Consider the following 20,633-nt stretch of genomic DNA (forward strand, 5'->3'; position numbering starts at 1 on the left):
CTCACTTAGACATTTTGTCAAACACATGGTGTGCATATCACTAGATTAGCATAATGTACAAGCATTTTAAGCACAACTTCCATAGTTCATTCTTGAGCAACATAAACATACTACCATGTTAGGATTTATCATTCAAATAAAAAACATACAATTCTAAATCTACATTCATAACAATTTCACAATTAAATCATCAATTTAACATACAAACTTCACAATTTCCAAGCATTATTTTGACATGCAAGTGGGTTTTTGCCCTAATCATGTTCATACTAAAATTTAGCATCTAGTGATGTCTAAACCTCCTTAGAAACTGTTAATCATACTGAATTTAGCAATACATTCACGAATTATACTAAACCCCTTAAATCAAACATCACCAAATTGCAAAATTTGACTTACTTGATACAAGAAACACTTAGGTGATCACCATTCTTAAGTCATACATTCACCTAGACTCCAAATCCCCTTTCAATTTGATTGATTTGTGTTGATTAGGGTTTGTTCTTCCTTGCCCCCCTTCTGGTCGCATACACACGCACACACATATCTGATGTGTGTGTATTGTGTTGACAATTTTTATTAAATTGTCTTTCTAATTGTCCAACTTTGGTCCCTCAACTATTGAGCACTTTACTTGATAGTTAAACTTTTATTTTCACACATTCTTAGTTAACCTATTCATAAATTTATATTTTAGGGTATAATGGTAAAAATTTATATTTACCATTCTTTGTCGTTAAATTCTCACTATTAATTTATTATATTAAGACATACGAAAACTGGGGTGTTACACTTCGTCATCTTTCTTTCCAAATTTATCTTGGATCTTCTTGTTCAAGGTGGGCTCTTCATCGTCGGACTCGCTGTTGTCGTGTCGCCATTTATCATTTTCTGGTGCCACATACGCGTTTTTATCTAGAAAACCGAATAACTTCCATGGAGGATCACTTTCCTTGAAGCTTTTAGCACTGAATCCTTTCAAGACTTTCAATGATATTTCTTTCATAACTTCAACCTTCATAACATCATTGTCTTCTTTAGGAAGATTCGGATGTTGTACATTCATAATCATCTGCAGAAACCGTGGGTACATCCAGAACTTGCTGCCACCTGTCATACTTCCAGTTCTTCTCAAGTTTTCTTTCATGTTGGCGAATATGTACTTTGAGATATTGAACGGTTTGTTCAATACTAAAGCCACCATCAAACCGACGAGACCATAGTTCGCCATGTCGTATCCACTTCGGCGATTACTCAAACACTGGATCAATACATAAAGTAAAAACTTGTAACGAAGCGGTAACGAAGACTTGTTCAGCTGCTTTCCCAAAATGTCTCCGGTACATTTCATGCGTAGTAGGCAACCTCTTTGACACTTTAGTGGCACCTAAAACGAAGCTTCGGAATCATCTCTTAGTTGCAAAACCGTGTTAAGGATCTCGACAGAAACAACAACGTCTTGATCATTAACACGTCCTCTTATCGTTTCCGTTGCATCCATTTCAACTACTTCTGCTGAATTCCAGAAATCCTTTATCAACGATTTGTAAACGGTAGTTTCATGAGTAACGGCAAAGTTGATCCTTGATTCCCGTATCCACTTCGTAATGCCCTTGTATTCATCCAGCTTGTCTTCCGGATCAAGATAAGCAACCTGGTTGTGGCGAGGTTCTGACATAATTTCCACCTCCGACTTGTCAGTTCTCTTAGTTGCTGGTTTCTTTTTCTGAGTTTTTGGTGCCATTCTGCACATAGCAAACATCCACAATAAGTCATTAAACAAAGATGTTTCACAAACATTGTGTATGAACTTTACCAGCGGACTTAACACTTGTGAGAAACCAAAATTTCTCTAAGTGTATGTTTCACAAAGAGTCACCAGTTTATTAAATTCAAATGACACAATCATTTAAAAACTCAAACCAATACAGGAAATCTCACAACATACCCAAAACAGTTGTTTAATTTCGAGTATTAACTTGGTTTTTACCAACAAGAATCTGACAAGAGACCATTAAAAAATAAATAGACAAATCGAGGAGATCCCATTGAATATAATCGGACAAAACAAGAAACATTCAAAACAAATCCAAGTTGTCAGTTATATCGTTAATCAAAGCGAAACCAAACAACTTAAACAACAACAATCCACATCATTTATGAAAAACAAAACCCCTGTTCTTCCTGACAGACCCTTGTTCTTCTTGATAGTCTTTAAACAACACTCATACATAAAAAACAAACCTTTTTGACAAAAACAAACCAACATTATTTACGAGCACACAAACCCCTGTTTTCACTGATATCTTTCAAACAAAAATTTAAGCCCTAAAAACACAAATCATTTTAGCAGACGTACGATTTGAAGGCTTTGTTTTTCTTTTAGATTTCATGTTTCATCAGAAGAATATCATAGACTAACATTCTAGTTATCACACCTAGGGTTTTTGTTTTATTAACTTCAGCAACCATGAGGTTTGTTTCAATATTGATCCAAATCGACATCACAAGGTGTGTGTAACAACATACCTTCACGATTTAAGTGCAAGATTCAACAACAGATTTAAGTTTGGGGGTTTGCTTTATCGGAGATGATGAACAATGATTTTTGTTTTTGCAGAGAGTGATGATGTGGTTTGAATTCAGAGACAAAAGACACTGACAAAAGAAACCGCCCTTTATAACCAGTACCCCACTAACCCTCAAGATTCGACGAACCCTTGATTTTGACGAAGGGTTTGACGAAGGGTTAAATTTTGACGAAGCCTTTGTTTGACGAAGGGTATAATGGGCCGACGAAGACTCAATCTTGGGCTCACACTGTTAGGCCCAAAGTGAAGTCCAATTGTTCAGTTTAAAGTTTTCGTGATCCCTTATTAATTTTCATGAACCCTTTTGTTCTTGTGAACCCCTTTTGGTTCTTGTGAACCTTTCCAACACAACAACACCAACTTGGAAGAAACATGAACAGATTCAAACAAATTTTGTTTTCAAGTTTAACAGATTTGCAAAAAGAGTTTTATGAAGTTGTGATAATAAAGACAGGTTGGTTTTGGGCCTTTTCTCGGTAGAAAACATTCGAGCGACAACTTCGGCTAATCAAGAAAGTACAATTTTAAAATAAATAAAAATTAGAATCCTAACTATCTAAATGCAGAAACGTAAAACTAGAAACAAATGATTACAACATTAACTACTGTACACTAAAATTACCATATTTTTCGAGTTTCAAGGTAAGAGAATCATACCAGTTTACGGTCTTGTCAAACACAGATTTAGTTTCTTGTAAGAATTTCAATAAACATTCTACCACAATTATCGGTATTGTTGTCCACATAAGCTCAACTTATCAGATGTAATCACGATTAGGAGATACGCGTTAAGGTAAGATTTATACTGCTTGCCGGTGTTCATACACTCACGACACATTCCCGTATCAAGACATGCACGAGAGTTCATCTTTACCGGTGAGTATACTGTTTATTATCTGTTTTTGATGTATATTTTGTGAGATACTCACTTATTCTTGATTGAAAACAAGCCCTTTGTGATTAAATCACTTATTGATGAGGAACTTGATTTTTAGATGCATGAGGGCACAGGAGCAAGTCCGTGAACAGGTTAGTACCATCGTACAGACAAAGAGACGAACTTGACTCCTGGATAAATGTGATATTTTATCACTTATTCATTTTGGACATGTGATTGTTTATCACTTATTGAGGTCAAATGCAATATGTACACGTATGTATGGTATCATGGAATCTCTTGACTTGCGTCCCCGTTATTTTTCGGTAAAAGATTCAACCATGATACCCAGATAATAAAACAGCATAAAGACCGCATATATCAGAACCTCGACATACTATCAAACGAAATTTCGGTACCAAGATCATATGCCAATGAATGGTTCCCACCTGGCTTGCAGTTCGTTATGTTTATATCAACCTGCACGTTTTAATCTGATTGTGAGCCTACCGATACATCATTAGTAAAGCTGCTTACCGTTTTTCATTTTTAACCGTGTTTGACCGACCACTGGTGTATCATCATCTTCTCTTATCTTTCCAAGAAACTCATTTTTTATTTTTGGATTTTTTAATGTTTTTGTATTTTTGAGATTTTTCAATGTTTTTGGATTTTTCAATTTTTCAAAAATAAAGACAGAAAGCAGTAAATAAATAAAGGACATATTTTTGGATTTTTGAAATTTTCTGATGTTTTTGTATTTTTCTTAAATTTTCTCCCCCTAAAATGCAAAAAGGTAAATAAAAGGAAAATCTTTTTGTATTTTTTTATGAAAATATTTACAAAAATGATTTGCCGAAGATGATCTACTCGGTTTTCACCTTGATCCCATTGACTAAAAGAAGATAATCAAAACGTGATTTATCAAAAGCTTTTGTAAACAGGTCGGCACGTTGGTGATCCGTGTGGATTTTCACAACATCGATAAGTTTCTTTCCATAACAATCTCGTATGAAATGATACTTAATCTCGATGCGTTTGGTCTTTGAGTGCTGTACAGGATTACGAGTGATTTGTAAAGCAGCTGAATTATCAACATAAATAGGAGTAGTTAGGAATTCAAAACCGTAGTCGCGCATTTGCTGTTGAATCCATAGAACTTGGGAGCAGCAACTAGAAGCCGAAATGTACTCGGCCTCGCATGTTGAAGTGGCTACACAAGTCTGCTTTTTGCACTGCCACGTGACTAGGCGATTCCCCAAGAACTGACATCCCGCTGATGTTGACTTTGCATCAATCTTGCAGCCGCCATGATCAGAGTCACTGAATGCAATCAAATCAAAGTTATCATCCTTAGGATACCATAGACCGGCGTTTGGACAACCCTTCAGATAACGAAAAATCCTCTTAACAGCCATCATATGAGAAACCTTCGGATTAGACTGGTAACGAGCAAGAAGACATGTTGGATACATAATATCAGGCCTTGAAGCGGTAAGATACATGAGAGATCCGATCATAGCACGATAGAGAGAAGGTTCCACATGTTCACCGGTTCCGTCAGGAGTAATTCCATGATTTTGAACCAGAGGAGTTCCCGCAGGCTTCGAGTCTTCCATCTGAAATCGCTTTAAGATATCCCCAACGTACTTTGTCTGATGAATGAAGATCCCTTTCTCAGACTGATTAACCTGCAAACCCAAAAAGAAATTCATTTCTCCCATAGCACTCATCTCGAACTTCTCTTGCATCACCCGCTCGAATTCCTTGCACATTTCATCATTTGTAGACCCGAAAATAATGTCATCCACATGCACCTAAACCAGCAACAAATCCTCGTTTCTTTCCTTGATGAAGAGAGTACAGTTGATCAACCATGCCGAAAACCATTCTGCAATAGATAGGTGGACAACGTTTCATACCAAGCCCTCGGAGCTTGATGAAGACCATAAAGTGCCTTGTTTAGAAGCCAAACTCTGTCAGGATGAATCGGATCTTCAAAACTAGGTAGTTGCTCAACATATACTTCTTCCTCGACCACAACATGAAGAAATGCACTTTTCACATCCATCTGATGAACAGTAAACTTCTTGTAGGACGCATAAGCCAAGAAAATCCTTATCGCCTCAAGATGTGCCACTGGTGCATAAACTTCATTATAATCAATGCCTTCTACCTGATTAAAGCCCTGGATAACCAATCTCACTTTATTTCTCACAACGACACCTCAGTCATCCTTTTTGCACTTGTAAACCCATCTAGTACCAATCTTCTTATAGTTCGGGGGCCTGTCTACCAATTTCCACACGCCCAATTTCTGAAACTGCTGAAGTTCTTCTTGCATTGCTTCAACCCACGAATCGTCTTTCATCGCCTCTTTCCACGCTTCGGCTCAACTTGACAAACATAGCAGGCGAAAGACCAATCATTCTGTTCCCCGGATTCTTTAATTGCCGAATACAACCCAACATTCTGGTTGTTTCGAAGCTGATTACGTGTCTGTACACCACTTTGGACATCTCCTATAATATTCTGCTAAGGATGAGTATCATGAATTCGAGTTTCTGGAACATCGGGAACTCGAGCATTAATACCCAAATTATTGATGTTCAAATCAACCACCAAATCGATGCCTGGAGACGCGGTAGATGTGGACGCATTCCCTTCAACATTGTCTTGATTCTGCACCTGAGAAGTTGCTTCAGAAACACCTTGAACAGGAGCATGAACAGAAGCTGGAGTTGCTTCATTTGCATCATGAAATTCATCATCTTCCGACGAAACATTATAATCTGCTTCATCTTCAAATTCCTCATTTTGAACAACATTATTAACCGAACCAGATTCTTGTTGGTTAACAATAATTGGTCGTACTAATAATGAATCAACTGCTGCATCACCTTCAAGTAACATTTTTGTGCTGCTGCAGACGCCTCATCAAAAATTGGCAGAATAAAGGAATCAAACAGTCCATCATAATCAAACATCCAAGGAGCACCCGGAGCTCTCACACATTCAGTGTACCTTTGAACCCTAACTTCACCCCATTCCTCAATCTTTTTCGTTTCTAGATTCCACACCCTGAAATTTGGAGTAGCATACCCAAGAAAGAAGCCTTCGATAGCCTTTGGACCAAACTTGCCATGTGGACCAATCATAGTGCATGGAGCGCCAAACGGTTCTAAGTAAGACACATCCGGTTTCCTTCTATGCAACAATTCGAAACATGTTTTCCCGTGCCTTTTGACAGTAAGAACCCTGTTCAATGTATAACAAGCAGTAGCCACAGCCTCCCCCCAAAACTGAACAGGAAGCTCCGACTCCACTAACATAGTTCTTGCCGTCTCGATAAGCGTTCTATTCTTCCTCACAGCGACACCATTTTGTGGAGGCATGTAACGAGAACTGTACTCATACAGAATTCCCTTAGAAGCATAAAACTCGTCCATTACCTGATTCTTAAATTCTGTACCGTTGTCACTTCTGATTCGTTTTACCCGCAAAGTATACAAATTTTCAAGTAAAGTGAGCAGATTTTTGAGGATTCCCGGAGTCTCACTCTTGTGTGCTGTTGATGCAACAAACACGGGACCAAGGATGGTAGCTAAGTTGGTTAGGCAAAAGGGCTGAAGGGTTCAGTTTTGCCTAACGCAGGTCGCGGGGTCCCTCCACGTTTGCAAAACGTGGAAGGAGGTTCACTAGTATGTAATTGTTATTTGCTTTGCAGTTCCTTCTCCGAGGCAAGCTCGAATCTAGAAAAGAAAGCAAATAGAATGAGTGTGTGGTGAATGTGATGAAGAGTAACTTGGAAGTGATCAAGTACTCTTTGAATGACCAGAGATTAAGGAATCTCTGTGTTTCGGAATGTCCCAGGAGTGAAAATGAGTTGTCTTCTTATAGGGGAAGACATCTCCTGAAATGGCATATACAAGACTAGCGAAACCTGTTTGCAATGGAGGGTTTCCCCTTTTGGGGTTGAAGGCTTTGGACCCCTGGTTAATAGAGTGTACTTGTGCAGACCTGCTCTGAGTTTGTGGACGTGAGTTGGTGAGGCGAGTTCTCAGATGTGACTGATTACTGTTCCTCGCTTTTCTCACTTTGCAGCTTTTCATCCGATGAACCTTTCAACCTTTTAAGCTCTTGCATATTAGTCATTTTATTTAACCTTGGGCTACCCCCGTCATCAGCCCCCCAAGTCAGAGGTTTTTGGGGTAGTATGCTCAAAGACTTCTGACTTTTATGCATATGTTTTAAAGGTTTCAAGGGTTCGTTGCTTGGAGGCTTGAAAGGCTTGAGGCAGTTACTTTTTGAATTTTGAATTTTAAACGATTGACAGTTGTTTTGATTGATGTGTGTCAGGCGGCGGTTTTGCAGGAACCATTTATTTACTTTATTACCCCTGTTTTAAAATCATATTTATTTTATACTTGTAAAACTTTTTCATTTTACTCACAATCATTCCAAGTTTCTTCCTTCAGGTTAGTTTTCTCTTCCATTTTCGTTTTTACTTTCTTCAAAAATGGGTGCCCTTAAAGATTTAGCAAAGTCATTCTCTCGAATGACACAAGAGGAAGTAAACTTGTTTTGTTTGGAATATGGTATTGATAAAAAATTTAACCCAACTGCCGCTGCTTGCGATGTTCCTGTTGACAAACCAAACCCTGGTTCGATTGCCTTGTATTGTCGTCATTTTCAGTGGTCTAATCTTCGTTACCCTTTTTCGTTTTTCGTTTTGAACTTGCTTGAGTATTATCGCGTTTCTTTTGGGCAAGTTCATCCGAAGGGGATGGCTAGGGTTTTGCACTTTGAAGTGTTGTGTCGTGCTCTTGGGTATGATCCCTCTTTGTTGCTCTTTCGGAGGTTTTTTCGTTTAGCCAAAAATGGTGACTGGTTCACCTTTGAGACATCAAAGGTTGATACTTGTCTTATTTCGTCCATGGTTACAACGCTTGGGTCCTGGAAGGATCGCTTTCTCTGGGTTTCTGAATCTATCGTTCTTTCAAAATGGTGTGGAGGCATCCGGATGCTGTTCTTAATGATCCGGAGCCTTCTGAATCTGAGTTGAACGATGCTTTTCTTACAGCCATTCAGGGGTGCCCTTCGAGGGTTCGTCCCTTTCCCGAACATTTGTTAGTGCTTTTAGGGGTTAGTAATATTTGGGGAAAAGCCGATCGGGATCCGGTGTTAATGAGAAATGGCATTGGTATGCATTTTCCCCCTTATGCCTTTTCTTATTTTACTTTGCTTATGACTTATTTTCTTTTGTTTGTGTTTACCAGTTATGTCCGCTTTGGACTTTATCAAGAGTGACGACACGTCTGATGTTGTGTTTGAGGATACCCCGTCTGTTCCAGGTGAGAATGTTGTGGTTAGGACTTCCGAGCAAAGGTTTGAGGGCACGGGTTATGCTAGTGTTGCCAACGTTAAGGGTTTTACCAAGTCTAATGCTCCCAAGTCTTCAACTCGCCGATCTTCTCGTCGTTTGTTGAAAGCTGGTCCTCAATCCACTTCTACTGAGCCAGTGGATTTGAGTGATGATATTGAAGTTTCGGAGGATCAAGTTGAAGCGGGTGTTGAGAAGGACAAGGAGTTGGTTGTTCATGGTAAGAAGGTTCGAGGCAAGAAGGTTGTCCCTGTTCAGGAATCTTCAAGCAGGGACGTTGAAGGGTTGAACCCTGAAGGTATTTATGTGCCTACTTGGCTAGTGAAGAATGATGACACCTTCAAGGATGCTGCTGTTTGTGAGGCTGCTCTTAGTCATCTTGCTCCTCCTTCTGTGCACCAAACCATTACTGAGATGGATGATGACTTGATGTTGTCTCGCATGGTTTTAACCACCTGTAACCTTGCTGCTATGCTTCCTCAAGGGATTACTCGCTTTCGCCAAAGGATGCAGGAATATGAGGACTTCTCCAAGAAGAAGGATAAGATGAAATCCTCCTTAGCATCAATGAAGAAGGAAATAGCTGGGTTTGCAGAGAAGGAAGCAGCGTGGCGGAAGGAGGTTAGTGATTTGAAAAAGATGCATGATATTGAGATGGGTGATCTGAGGAAGAGCTTTGAGGCTAACTTGCTGAAGCTAAAGGCTGACCGAGAGGCCTTGGCTGTTCAGCAACAAGCTTTTCGTGAAGAAAAAGAAGGGTTGAAAGCTCCGGTTGGCCAAGTTACTGCGGACAATCAGTGGTTGATTGAGCATGGTTTCCAGCAGGTTGTCACTTACCTTTTACATTCCAAGGAGTTTAACTCTGCCCTTGGTGATGTTTACACTAAGCTTTTGAACCTGGGGAAACATCAAGGCCTTACTGCTGGTTACAAGCTTCGTGAGTCTGGACAACCCTTGGAGAAATCACCTATGTTTTGCCCCGAGGCTTCTGATATCTTCAAAGCTTCTGTTGAGCAGATGGAGAGGCTAACCTACCCCTACATTCATGAAGTTTCTTCCTGCTTTGGTAAGCCTTTATCTGTTTTACAGGATTTGAAGCCTGAGGGGTTGAATGAGAAAGTGTGTGCTGAGGTTTTGGGTTCCCTGTCAAGGAAGAGGTCTTACTCTGGGGATAGTGACGATACCCTCTCAAGTTTGCCTGATGCTTCAAAAGATGCTGGTTTAGAGACCTCTGCGGTTGGTGGTGATGAGGGTGCTAAGGCGAAGAAGACTAAGAAAGCCAAGAAGTCTAAGGTTGAAGGTTCCAAGCCTTCTGCTACCTAATGTTTATTCGTAGCTTTCTTAGCAAACACTTTATGTCTGTAATGTTTTAAACAATATTAGGTTTTTAGGAACCCTTAAGGTTCCTGTGGTTGGTTAGGCCTGTATGGCCGTTTGAACACTAGTTTTATTTGCAAGTTACTAGGACTTGCTTTGACTTCCTTCTGAAGGTCTTTTATGGCCTTCCTAATTATGGTATGATGGTTGCTATGTTGTTTGTGTTATGTTTGTTTACTTATTTTGCTTGGTTTGTTTTGTGGGTTTTCAACCCTTCAAGCTTTTTTGTGCAGTTGTTAATGGGTTGAAGCCTTTAACCTTTCGAGCTTATTTTCTGTTGGCTTGAAACCTTGGTAGCTTCTGGTTTGGTTTGCATGTTTAATTGATAAGTTTGTTTATTTTTGTCAGTTATTTTTATTTTCTTGCCTTGTCTTTGTTTACTTTGTCTTTATGCTTTTTACACTTTAAAGGGTTCCGTGCTGCAGACACTTTACCTTAGTGTTTATTAACATCAAGACGTAGTATCTATCCTTTTCCTTATTTCTTTGTAGTTTGCTTGATTTCGTAAGTCTATTTGTTGATTATGTTTCTAAGACTTAAGGAACGATTGGTGTAGGCTGTTCAAACCTGTCTATGAGACATTATTGTTTTTTCTTAATAAATCTCATGGAGTTGTATTGATCTAGGAACTCACCCCTTATATAGGTCCATTCAACCCTTAAACCTATTGAGCGATATGGCCTGGGAGCTCATCCCCTTACATGGCCCTTGCCATGGAGTTTTTTGCTAGGTTCTCAACCTGTTATTAGGATAGAAAGACAAGTTTGATAAAATGACTTCATTCATTCAAGCAGTATCTGCTTTTACAAAAGGTTTTTGTTTTGATACAAACCAAACTTTCTAAACATAGAACTTTCTCAGGGTTTTTCCGTTCCAATGCCTTGGAAGCCTTTTGCCTTCTGAATCTCCCAGCTTATAGGATCCGCCCTTGTGTGCTTCGAGGATGGTGTATGGACCTTCCCATTTTGGGCCTAGCTTCCCTTGATTTTCTTTTTTGCTAGCTTCGTTGTTTCTGAGGACTAGATCCCCTGGCCTGAATCGTTCGTTCTTGACCTTCTTGTTGTAGTAGGCTTCCATCTTTTGCTTGTATTTGGCTTCTTGTATTGCCGCTTGATCTCGGGCCTCCTCTAGGAGTTGTAAGTTCAACATGGTCTCTTGCTGGTTTACTTCGGGATCCATGTTGACAATTCGTTGGGTTACAACTCCTATTTCAGCGGGGATTACGGCCTCGGATCCAAATACTAAGCTGTAAGGTGTTTTCTTATGACTTGTTTTTTCTGTTGTTCTAATTGCCCATAAAACGCTAGGCAATTCTTCAAGCCAATTACTTTCATACCTCCCCAATCTTGTTTTGATGCCTTCCACTATGCTTCTGTTGGTCCTTTTAACCTGGCCGTTTGACTGCGGGTAAGCCACTGAGCTGAAGATTTGGTTGATCCTGTATTCCTTGCACCAAAGGCTGAAGGGTTTCTCGGCAAATTGTTTCCCATTATCGGTGACAATTACCCCTGGCAACCCATAGCGGCAGATGATATTTTCCCAAACAAAGTCTATGACTTGCTTTCCTGTGATCTTGGCAAGGGGTTTAACCTCTGGCCACTTGCTGAAGTAATCAATTGCTACCAATAGGAATTTTACTCCCCCTTTGCTTGGAGGGAATGGCCCGACAATGTCCATTCCCCATTTATGGAATGGCCATGCCGAGGTTATGGGAACCAGGTCATGTTTGGGACTTTTTGGTATTGGGGAATGGATTTGACAGGCATCACATTTCTTCAGCTGCTCAACGGTGTCACGATGCATTGATGGCCAGAAGTATCCAAGGTTCATGAGCTTTGCAACCACCGACCTAGCTCCAAAATGAGCTCCACATATTCCTTCATGCACTTCCTTAACCAAATACTTGCTTTGTTCAGGGCCCACACATCTTAGCAAGGGTGCAAGGTAACCTTTTTTATAGAGGGTTTCTCCTTGCAACACATATTGTCTTGCTTTGATCTTTACCCTTTCGGCTTCTGTTTGATCATTAGGTAGTTCATTGTCTTGAAGGAATTTTTTGATAGGAGTCATCCAATTTGGATCTTCCTCGGTGACTACATCTTGCACTTCCAATTCATCAATCGACCGGGCCCTTAACACTTCAACCAACACCTTTTTCGTGAGGTGGGCGAACGTGAGGGATGCCAATTTGCTCAAGGCATCGGCCTTTTTGTTTTGGGACCTTGGAATCTGTTTGATGTTGCATGTCTGGAAGGTGTTCATTAACTCCTTGGATTTTTCTTTGTACCTTCTCATGTTGGGCTCCTTGGCGACATAGCTGTCATTAACTTGGCTTGATACTAGTAGTGAATCAGTGAACACTTCAAGCTTTTTGACTTTCATTTCTTTGGCCAGTCGTAGGCCAGCGATCAATGCTTCATATTCAGCCTCGTTATTGGTGGTCTGAAAATTAAAACGGAGAGCATATGTGAATTCTAGCCCCTCAGGGTTGATTAGGACTAAACCAGCTCCTGACCCTTCAACGCTTGAAGCCCCATCAGTGAATAATTTCCAGGCTTCAGGGTTGGAGGGTTCAGCGGTTGTGGTGTTTACTTTTCAATTGTTTGGTTTGGGACTTCAACTAGGAAGTCAGCCAGGACTTGAGCTTTAATGGCTTTTCGTGGGACGTAGGTGATGTTATGTTCACCTAGTTCCACTGCCCATTTTGCTAGCCTTCCTGAGTTCTCAGGTTTTTCAAGCACATTCTTGACAGGTTGGTCAGTGACCACTTGTATAGGATGTGCTTGGAAGTATCTTCTAAGCCTTCTGGCTGTTTGAACCAGGGCTAGAGCGAGCTTTTCGAGGGGAGGATATTTGGTTTCAGCTAGTTTTAGAGTTTTGCTGAAAAAATAAACGGGTACCTGAGCCTTGTCTCTTTCAATAGTGAGAACTGCACTGATGGCTTCGTCGGCAACTGAAAGGTACACCGATATGAGCTCCCCAGTTTCTGGTGCTGCAATATCTGGTAGGGAAGCTAAGTGCTGCTTCATTTGGTTGAAAGCTTCTTCAGCTTCATCGGTCCATCTGAAATCTTTTTTATCTGAGCAGTTCTTGAGCGTTTTGTAGAATGGTAGAGACCTTTCGGCTAGTTTTGAGGTAAAACGCTTCAAGGCTGCAAGCTTCCCATTTAAGCTTTCAACCTCCTTCTTGGTTCTTGGTGGTTTAGCTTCAAGGACTGCTTTTACTTTATTAGGGTTGGCCTTGATACTTTGCTTTCCGACGATGTGACCCAGGAATTTTCCTTCATCGAATCCAAACGAGCATTTTTCCAGGTTGAGCTTCATGTTGATCTTTCTAAGGTTTTTGAAAGTTTCTTGGATATCATCAAGCATTTGGTATTCCGTTTTGCTCTTAATCACCAAGTCATCGACATATGCCTCCATGTTTCTACCGATTTGGTCTTCAAAGGCTTTATCGACGAGACGCTGATAGGTGGCACCTGCATTTTTGAGGCCAAAAGGCATCTTTTGGTAACAAAAAATGCCTTTGTCTGTGTGGAAAGCTGTTTTTTCTTCATCCTCTTTCTTCATGAGGATTTGGTGATAGCCTTTGTATGCATCAAGAAAACATTTTAAACGGATACCCCGTGAGGGAATCAACCTTGAGATCAATTTCCGGGAGCGGGTAGCAATCTTTGGGACAAGCCTTGTTAAGATCTTTGAAATCTATACACATTCTCCAAGAGTTGTCGGGTTTTCTGACCATAACAGGATTTGCAATCCATGATTGGTACTTGACCTCTCGGAGGATACCAGCTGATACAAGCTTTTCAACCTCCTGGCAAGCTGCCAGGCTTCTCTCGGGTGCCAGGCTTCTTTTCTTTTGAACCACCGGCTTGACATCCGGTGGTATTCTTAACTCGTGTTCAGCAATGCTTCGGGGGATCCCAGTCATATCTTCAGGAGACCAGGCGAACACATCACTGTGATGCTTCAGCAGCTTTTCAAGGTATGAAAGAGTCTCTTGGGAAAGGTTGGGGTTGACCCTTATTCGTTGCTCAGGGTATTTAGGGTTGATGACTAACCCTTGCTTGTCTTTCTCACCATTTGAGCTTTCATCCTCGATCAGGTAAGCTTCCTGAGAGGGTTGAAGGGTTGCTATCCCTCTTTCAGTAGGAAATTTGACTGTGCCATGGCCGACAGACACTGCCATGTAAAATGCACATTGTCCAGGCCTCCCTATGATTACGTCATAGTTGGAAGGGATGTTGATAACCACAAAGGTCAATGATCGGGTTCTTTCTTTTGATCCCTCCTTAAAACAAACATCAAGGGTTATCTTCCCCAAAGGCTTCAAGGTTATATCGGCGATACCTTTTATGGAGGTTCCAGAGGGTTGAAGCCTTGAACGTTCCTCATCGCTTAATTGGTTGAAAAATTTTTCAAACATGATTTCAGTGGCTGCTCCCGTGTCTATGTATGCTTTACATGTTTGTAATGTGCCCACGGTGGCTTCAACCACAAGGGGACCAGGAAGTGGGTCCTTCCTTGTTGGGGGGAAGCAGACACACTGAAGCTCCCAAGCTTCCAACCGCTGCTTTTTGTAAGGAGCCTTTTCATCAGAATACACCATGTTTACTTCCTTCCCTTTGCCTTCAGCCATCTTGTCTCGAACCCCTTTTACCAAATGAGCGAGCTCTCCTGACTTAACGGCCTCTTCAATTCTCTTTTTCAGTTGGAAGAAATCATTGGTGTGATGTCCCTTTTCTTCATGGAACTCACAGAACTGCGTGGAGTTCTCATTTTTTCGACTCTTGGGGAGAGGCCTGGGAGGTCTAAAGTTTTGCTTGACTTCTTCCGTTGCCAGGATTTCTTGAGGGGTTTTGGTGAGGGGAGTGAAACTCATGCCTTTATCTCTGCCTGAAGGGTTTCGTCCTTCAACCCTTCGAGGGTCTGAACCCTTTGGGCGTCTGTCGTAAGAGTTAAAGTTTCCTCTCTTTCTGGCTGGGCTACTGCTTCGCCAGCCAGACCCCCTTTTCCTCTGTTCCTTGATATCCACAGCTTCCTCTCCCCGAATGTGAGCTTCGGCCCTTTCAAGGGCTTCCTCTAAGGTTTTGGGCAGAGATTTGTTGAAATCTCGTGTGAGGTATTTGGAGGTTATGGCGTTCATAAAACCGGCCACTCTCATTTTCTCGTCAGCCCCTACATAGGTTAGTCCTTCTTTTTTATACCGTTCAATGAATGCCCGAAGACTTTCATCGTCGCGTTGTTATATCTGGAAGATTACTGTTGCGTCCTTAACGTATCGCCTTTGTTGGGAGAAGTTTGCCAGAAAACCTCTGCTGAGATCGTCAAAGCTTCGAATGCTTTGAGCAGGTAGGTCATTGAACCAGATTCTGGCAGATCCAACAAGAGTCTGCATGAACATTAGGCAACATTCAACATTTGACCATTTTTCTATTCGAGCAGCACCAGTGAAGATCTGGAGATGATCTTCGGGATCTTCGGTCCCATCATACGTTCTGATGTGGGCTGCATCTTGATCTTTGACTGAAAATCATAATCAGCTATCTGCCTTGAGAAGCAGGAAAGGTTACTTGGCTTGTAAGGTTTAGCCAAGTCTTCTTCAGGTCTTGTACCTACATTGTTGCTATTGCCATGGTTCCCCTGGGTGGCTAGCACTTGATTGATGAAGTGTTGCCATGGGAAGTTGGCCATCATCTGAGACATCATGTTGGGTACAAGATTGAAACCCTGAAGGCTTCCTGGACCAACTGAGCAGTTTACCCCGAGAGGGGTGCTAGTAACAGCACTCCGTGCTAAAGGGAGCACGGACAGAGCTTGTTCCCATGTGGTAGCTAGAGAAGCAGGACAGCTGGTCACTGGGGACTGTAGGAGTTGGTCAAGCGTTAACTCGTGTCCCAGAGGAGTGCCACTAGCAAATGGTTGGGAAGAGAGAATAGGATGAACAGTTGGATTTGTCATAGTGGATAGATAAGGATGAGGGTTTGAAGGGTTGCTTGGACCAGCCTCACCTCTTGTACCAAAGGGTGGTAGGGGTGGCCCAGGAGACAACGTTGGCTCAGGTTCGTCGTAATCTAGACGAATCCTTACCCCCTTTTCCCTTTCTCTACTCACATGCTGGTTAAGAAGTGACCTTAACTCGAGAAAGTTATTAGCGACCCCCTCGGGGGTAAGTTCAACACGTGCCGGGGTGTCCGACACACCAACCTTGGGAGACGGAGCCCCAGATCTGGATGGGGTTGGTGTGTTGAAGGTAAGGAACTCGGGTGTACTCCCCGGAGTTGAAAACGGTGTTGTTATAGTTGTGTGAGCTTGGCCACTACCCGGGGTGGAGGTGTTAGGGATCTGGTTCACCTCTCCCGGGGATCCACTTTCTGACATGGTGGTTTTGAGTGAAGGGAGCTACACTACTAGGTCTTTTTTTGAGAGGAAACAGCGGCGTAGCCCCACGGTGGGCGCCAACTTGTTGATGCAACAAACACGGGACCAAGGATGGTAGCTAAGTTGGTTAGGCAAAAGGGCTGAAGGGTTCAGTTTTGCCTAACGCAGGTCGCGGGGTCCCTCCACGTTTGCAAAACGTGGAAGGAGGTTCACTAGTATGTAATTGTTATTTGCTTTGAAGTTCCTTCTCCGAGGCAAGCTCGAATCCAGAAAAGAAAGCAAATAGAATGAGTGTGTGGTGAATGTGATGAAGAGTAACTTGGAAGTGATCAAGTACTCTTTGAATGACCAGAGATTAAGGAATCTCTGTGTTTCGGAATGTCCCAGGAGTGAAAATGAGTTGTCTTCTTATAGGGGAAGACATCTCCTGAAATGGCATATACAAGACTAGAGAAACCTGTTTGCAATGGAGGGTTTCCCCTTTTGGGGTTGAAGGCTTTAGACCCCTGGTTAATAGAGTGTACTTGTGCAGACCTGCTCTGAGTTTGTGGGCGTGAGTTGGTGAGGCGAGTTCTCAGATGTGACTGATTACTGTTCCTCGCTTTTCTCACTTTGCAGCTTTTCATCCGATGAACCTTTCAACCTTTTAAGCTCTTGCATATTAGTCATTTTATTTAACCTTGGGCTACCCCCGTCATCATGTGCCATCATCGATACCCATGAGAATCTTGAATAATCATCAGTAACTACCAAACAATAAGCATCTCCGAACGTAGTCTTGTGCTTCATAGGTCCAAAGAGGTCCATATGAAGACGTTCAAGAGGCATGTTGACGGTGTTGACTTTCTTGATTGGATGGGACTTCTTCGTTTGCTTTCCTTTTCGGCACGATACACAAATGTTTTGCAAATGAAAACTCTTGACTGGAACACCATTCACAAGATTATTTCTCACCAGATGGTTCATCTTCCTCAAGTGAATGTGACCCATACGTCTGTGCCAAGATATGGACTCCTTTTCAGTGGCCTTTGAGACAAAACATGTAACTTGTGCAGACGTGGTAATAGCTTGGCTCATATCAAGAATATACAAGTCATTAATTCTTGGAGCTGTCAACATAATCCATTCTTTGGGAATCTTGAAACCGGGTTTTAGCACATAACAACCGGTATCATCAAAATGTACCGTGAACTTCTTGTCATAGATTTGCGAAACACTAAGAAGATTGTGATCAATTTGACGCACATAATTGATCTTGTCGAAACTAACAACACCATTGGAAATCATTCATTCTCCAGTGATGTATCCGCCCTTATCTCCAGCAAAAGCAACATAACCTCCCCTAATGATTTTCACATCATACAGGAGCCTTAAGTCGCCTGTCATGTGCCGGGATGCTCCACTGTCAACAATCCAAAGACTATTCACAGTTCCTCTTGGAATACCCTGCACAACACACTAAACAATCAGTTCGAGATAGGGACCCAAGCCTTAGTGGTCTTGGGTCGACCCTTATCATCAAGAAATGTTATTTCTATTTCTTGATGATTTGGAAATGGTGTGCCTCCCCCTGAAACTGTACCGGTTTTAGGTTTCCAAGATTGTTGTCGTTTACTAGATTGATTATTATTTATAGTTTTAGACACTTCTGGTTTTGACGAATTTGATGAACTTGGTCCCTTTTCAACAACATCCGGTTTTAAAGCTTTTTCGATTACCTTAACATTTTTACGTCGTTGTTTTGCTATTTGTTCCTTAACAATTTGTTTGTCTTGTTTAGGTGACACAGGACGACGTTGGTAATCCTTTTCAGGAGGGGATTTTTCAACAAACTTAGGTTTTGGTGGGTTTGTACAATTTTTGATTATATGCCGAAATTCCCCACACTTAAAACGTGTTCTCCTTTCAACAAATTTAGGAGATTCTGAACGATGTCCCGATGTTGAACTTGTGGGCCTTGAGGTACTAGCTTCATTATCACACCCATTTGTATGTTGAGTGTAATTGTTATCACTGTTACGTTTCAAAATTTTGACTTGTTGAACAAAAGCAGTATTAGATTTGTTTTCAAAAGTTTCAACTTTGTCAGTACCGCTTGAGGCCACAAATTTAACATCCCTTCCCTTTTTCTTGTTTCGAGCTCCCTTTGGTTCGACCTTAGGTTGCTGAGCTTGTTTTTCTTGTTGTTTACCTTTAGGGGCGATTGGTTGTTTTTCAGTTGGTAATTTTTGATTTCCGTATTGTTTTCTAACTTCAGATTTTGGAATAGGATCACACTGAGTTATTTTAACTCTCGGGATCGCCTTACCCAAAAACTTACTGGTAGAATCTTCTAAAACTCGTTCAATCATTGATGGATTAACGTTTTTAATTGGGAAATCCTTGTTTGAGTAAATTTTATCATTACCAACCAAAGTATACAACACATTATCACCCTCAAATGTAGACACGGATTTCTCCACAGACTAGATTAAATCAATCTCTTGTTTTGCAATTAGTTGCACAATGGGAGCAACGGGAGTAGGAGGACACACAAAATATGATTCTCAACAGTAATTTCTACTCCTTTCTTCTTGTCAAGATATTGATCCTGATAACTCTCATCTGAGTCAGCCGATACGTCATCAGATTCATCATCTGATGAAATGTAATCCTCAATTATTGGAGGACTTTGGTCCATGGCACAAGACACATTTTCTGTCTTTTCTTATTCCTTTGACGAATCATCTAGTTTGAACCCTAAACCTGCTGCAAACTCTTCGGGATTAAGAGGTACAGATGGTTCAAACCGTGGCATTTCTTCCTCATCAGGCAGTTTGGTATAATTGTGTCTCAGCGGAGGTGGACACGACTTATACCCAATGCATTTCACATCCCCTTTCAGCTTTTGGACCTCGATGATATGATCAAGGACATATCGGGAGTTAGAATAACTCTCTAACTTGAGCTTGATCGCATCATGCTCGCATTTGGCAATGGCTAACTCCTTCTTTAAATCCTCAATGATGTTAATATAGTTATTAATTCCCGTTTGCTTATTCAAAATTGTTTTTTTTTTTAATTCAAATACACTTTGCTTAAGTGTTTCAATAACAGATTTGAAATCCTTTTCATTGTGAGTTAAAGCCATGTTTGCTTCCTTGCATTTTGAAAGGTCAACTACCAAACCCTGATTGTGACTGGTTACTACTTCTAGCTTACGTTTCAATTCTACACAATCATTGCATACACTAGAAGTTTCGGTGTTTACCTTACTAGTCGAAGCTGCAGCAGTTACCATAAAGGCAGTCTGATAAGAGAAAGATCCATCCTTAGTGAAGAACTTTTCCATTTCGTTGGATGCGACTTCAGCTTTCCTTACCAACACAGATTTCTGCCTTTTAATCTCTTCTGCTTCTTTCAGTTCCTCAGCTTCTTTAAGTAAACTGTCAACCTCAGCAGCAAGAGTTTCCTTGACTTCCGAATCAGAACCATAACCACCTGCATTTGAACTTTCCTCATCCGAGCTACCATTGTAACCAGAACTGTCATCATCCTCAGAAAACTCCTCACTGTGAACATACTTGATATACTTGATGATCTTAGCATAACAAGCAGTTCCTCCATTTCCTTCCGTTCCCTGATTTCCCAGTTGAACTGACCAGTCACATCCTTCATCTGCATGAACTACTAGTGCCCTGTTTGAATTGGAAGGCCCCGACTGGTTTGAATTACCTGAATTGTTAACTGCTACAATGTCCCTTTCATTGTTCACTTGATTGGCATTGGAAGAGGTTGACTGGTTTGTGAAAGGATTTTGATTTCCTTGCCTGCTCGGTCGAGTGCATTCCCGTTTGAAATGGCCCTTCTCACCACAATTAAAGCACGTAACTGCATCCTTATCAAAACCGTACTTAGTATCCCTCTTGCTTTCCAAACTTGTTCTACCCGTTCTCCTCATGTAGTCTTTAGCTCTTCTCACTGCACTTGCAAATTCCCACTTAATATCCATCAATTCCATTTCCTCCCTGTCTATTTGTTGA

At 41.2% G+C, this 20,633-nt stretch overlaps 2 protein-coding genes across 2 annotated transcripts; both read right to left on the reverse strand.

Moving 5' to 3' along the window:
* Positions 1-787: 787 nt before the first annotated feature.
* On the reverse strand, positions 788-2,633 carry LOC118488838. Its single transcript, XM_035986228.1, has 2 exons — positions 2,530-2,633; positions 788-1,745 (listed from the first exon to the last, which is right to left on the reverse strand). Exon 2 carries the CDS (start codon positions 1,349-1,351, stop codon positions 788-790), a length of 564 nt encoding a protein of 187 aa, XP_035842121.1. The 5' UTR covers positions 1,352-1,745; positions 2,530-2,633.
* Positions 1,388-5,243, reverse strand: LOC118488839 (uncharacterized mitochondrial protein AtMg00810-like). The gene is made up of 2 exons (XM_035986229.1): positions 4,660-5,243; positions 1,388-1,745 (listed from the first exon to the last, which is right to left on the reverse strand). The coding sequence occupies exons 1-2, from the start codon at positions 5,241-5,243 to the stop codon at positions 1,388-1,390; spliced, it is 942 nt and encodes a 313-aa protein (XP_035842122.1).
* Positions 5,244-20,633: the final 15,390 nt, after the last annotated feature.

This window comes from Helianthus annuus, chromosome 17 (assembly GCF_002127325.2).
Source record: "Helianthus annuus cultivar XRQ/B chromosome 17, HanXRQr2.0-SUNRISE, whole genome shotgun sequence".
Taxonomy (NCBI): domain Eukaryota; kingdom Viridiplantae; phylum Streptophyta; class Magnoliopsida; order Asterales; family Asteraceae; genus Helianthus; species Helianthus annuus.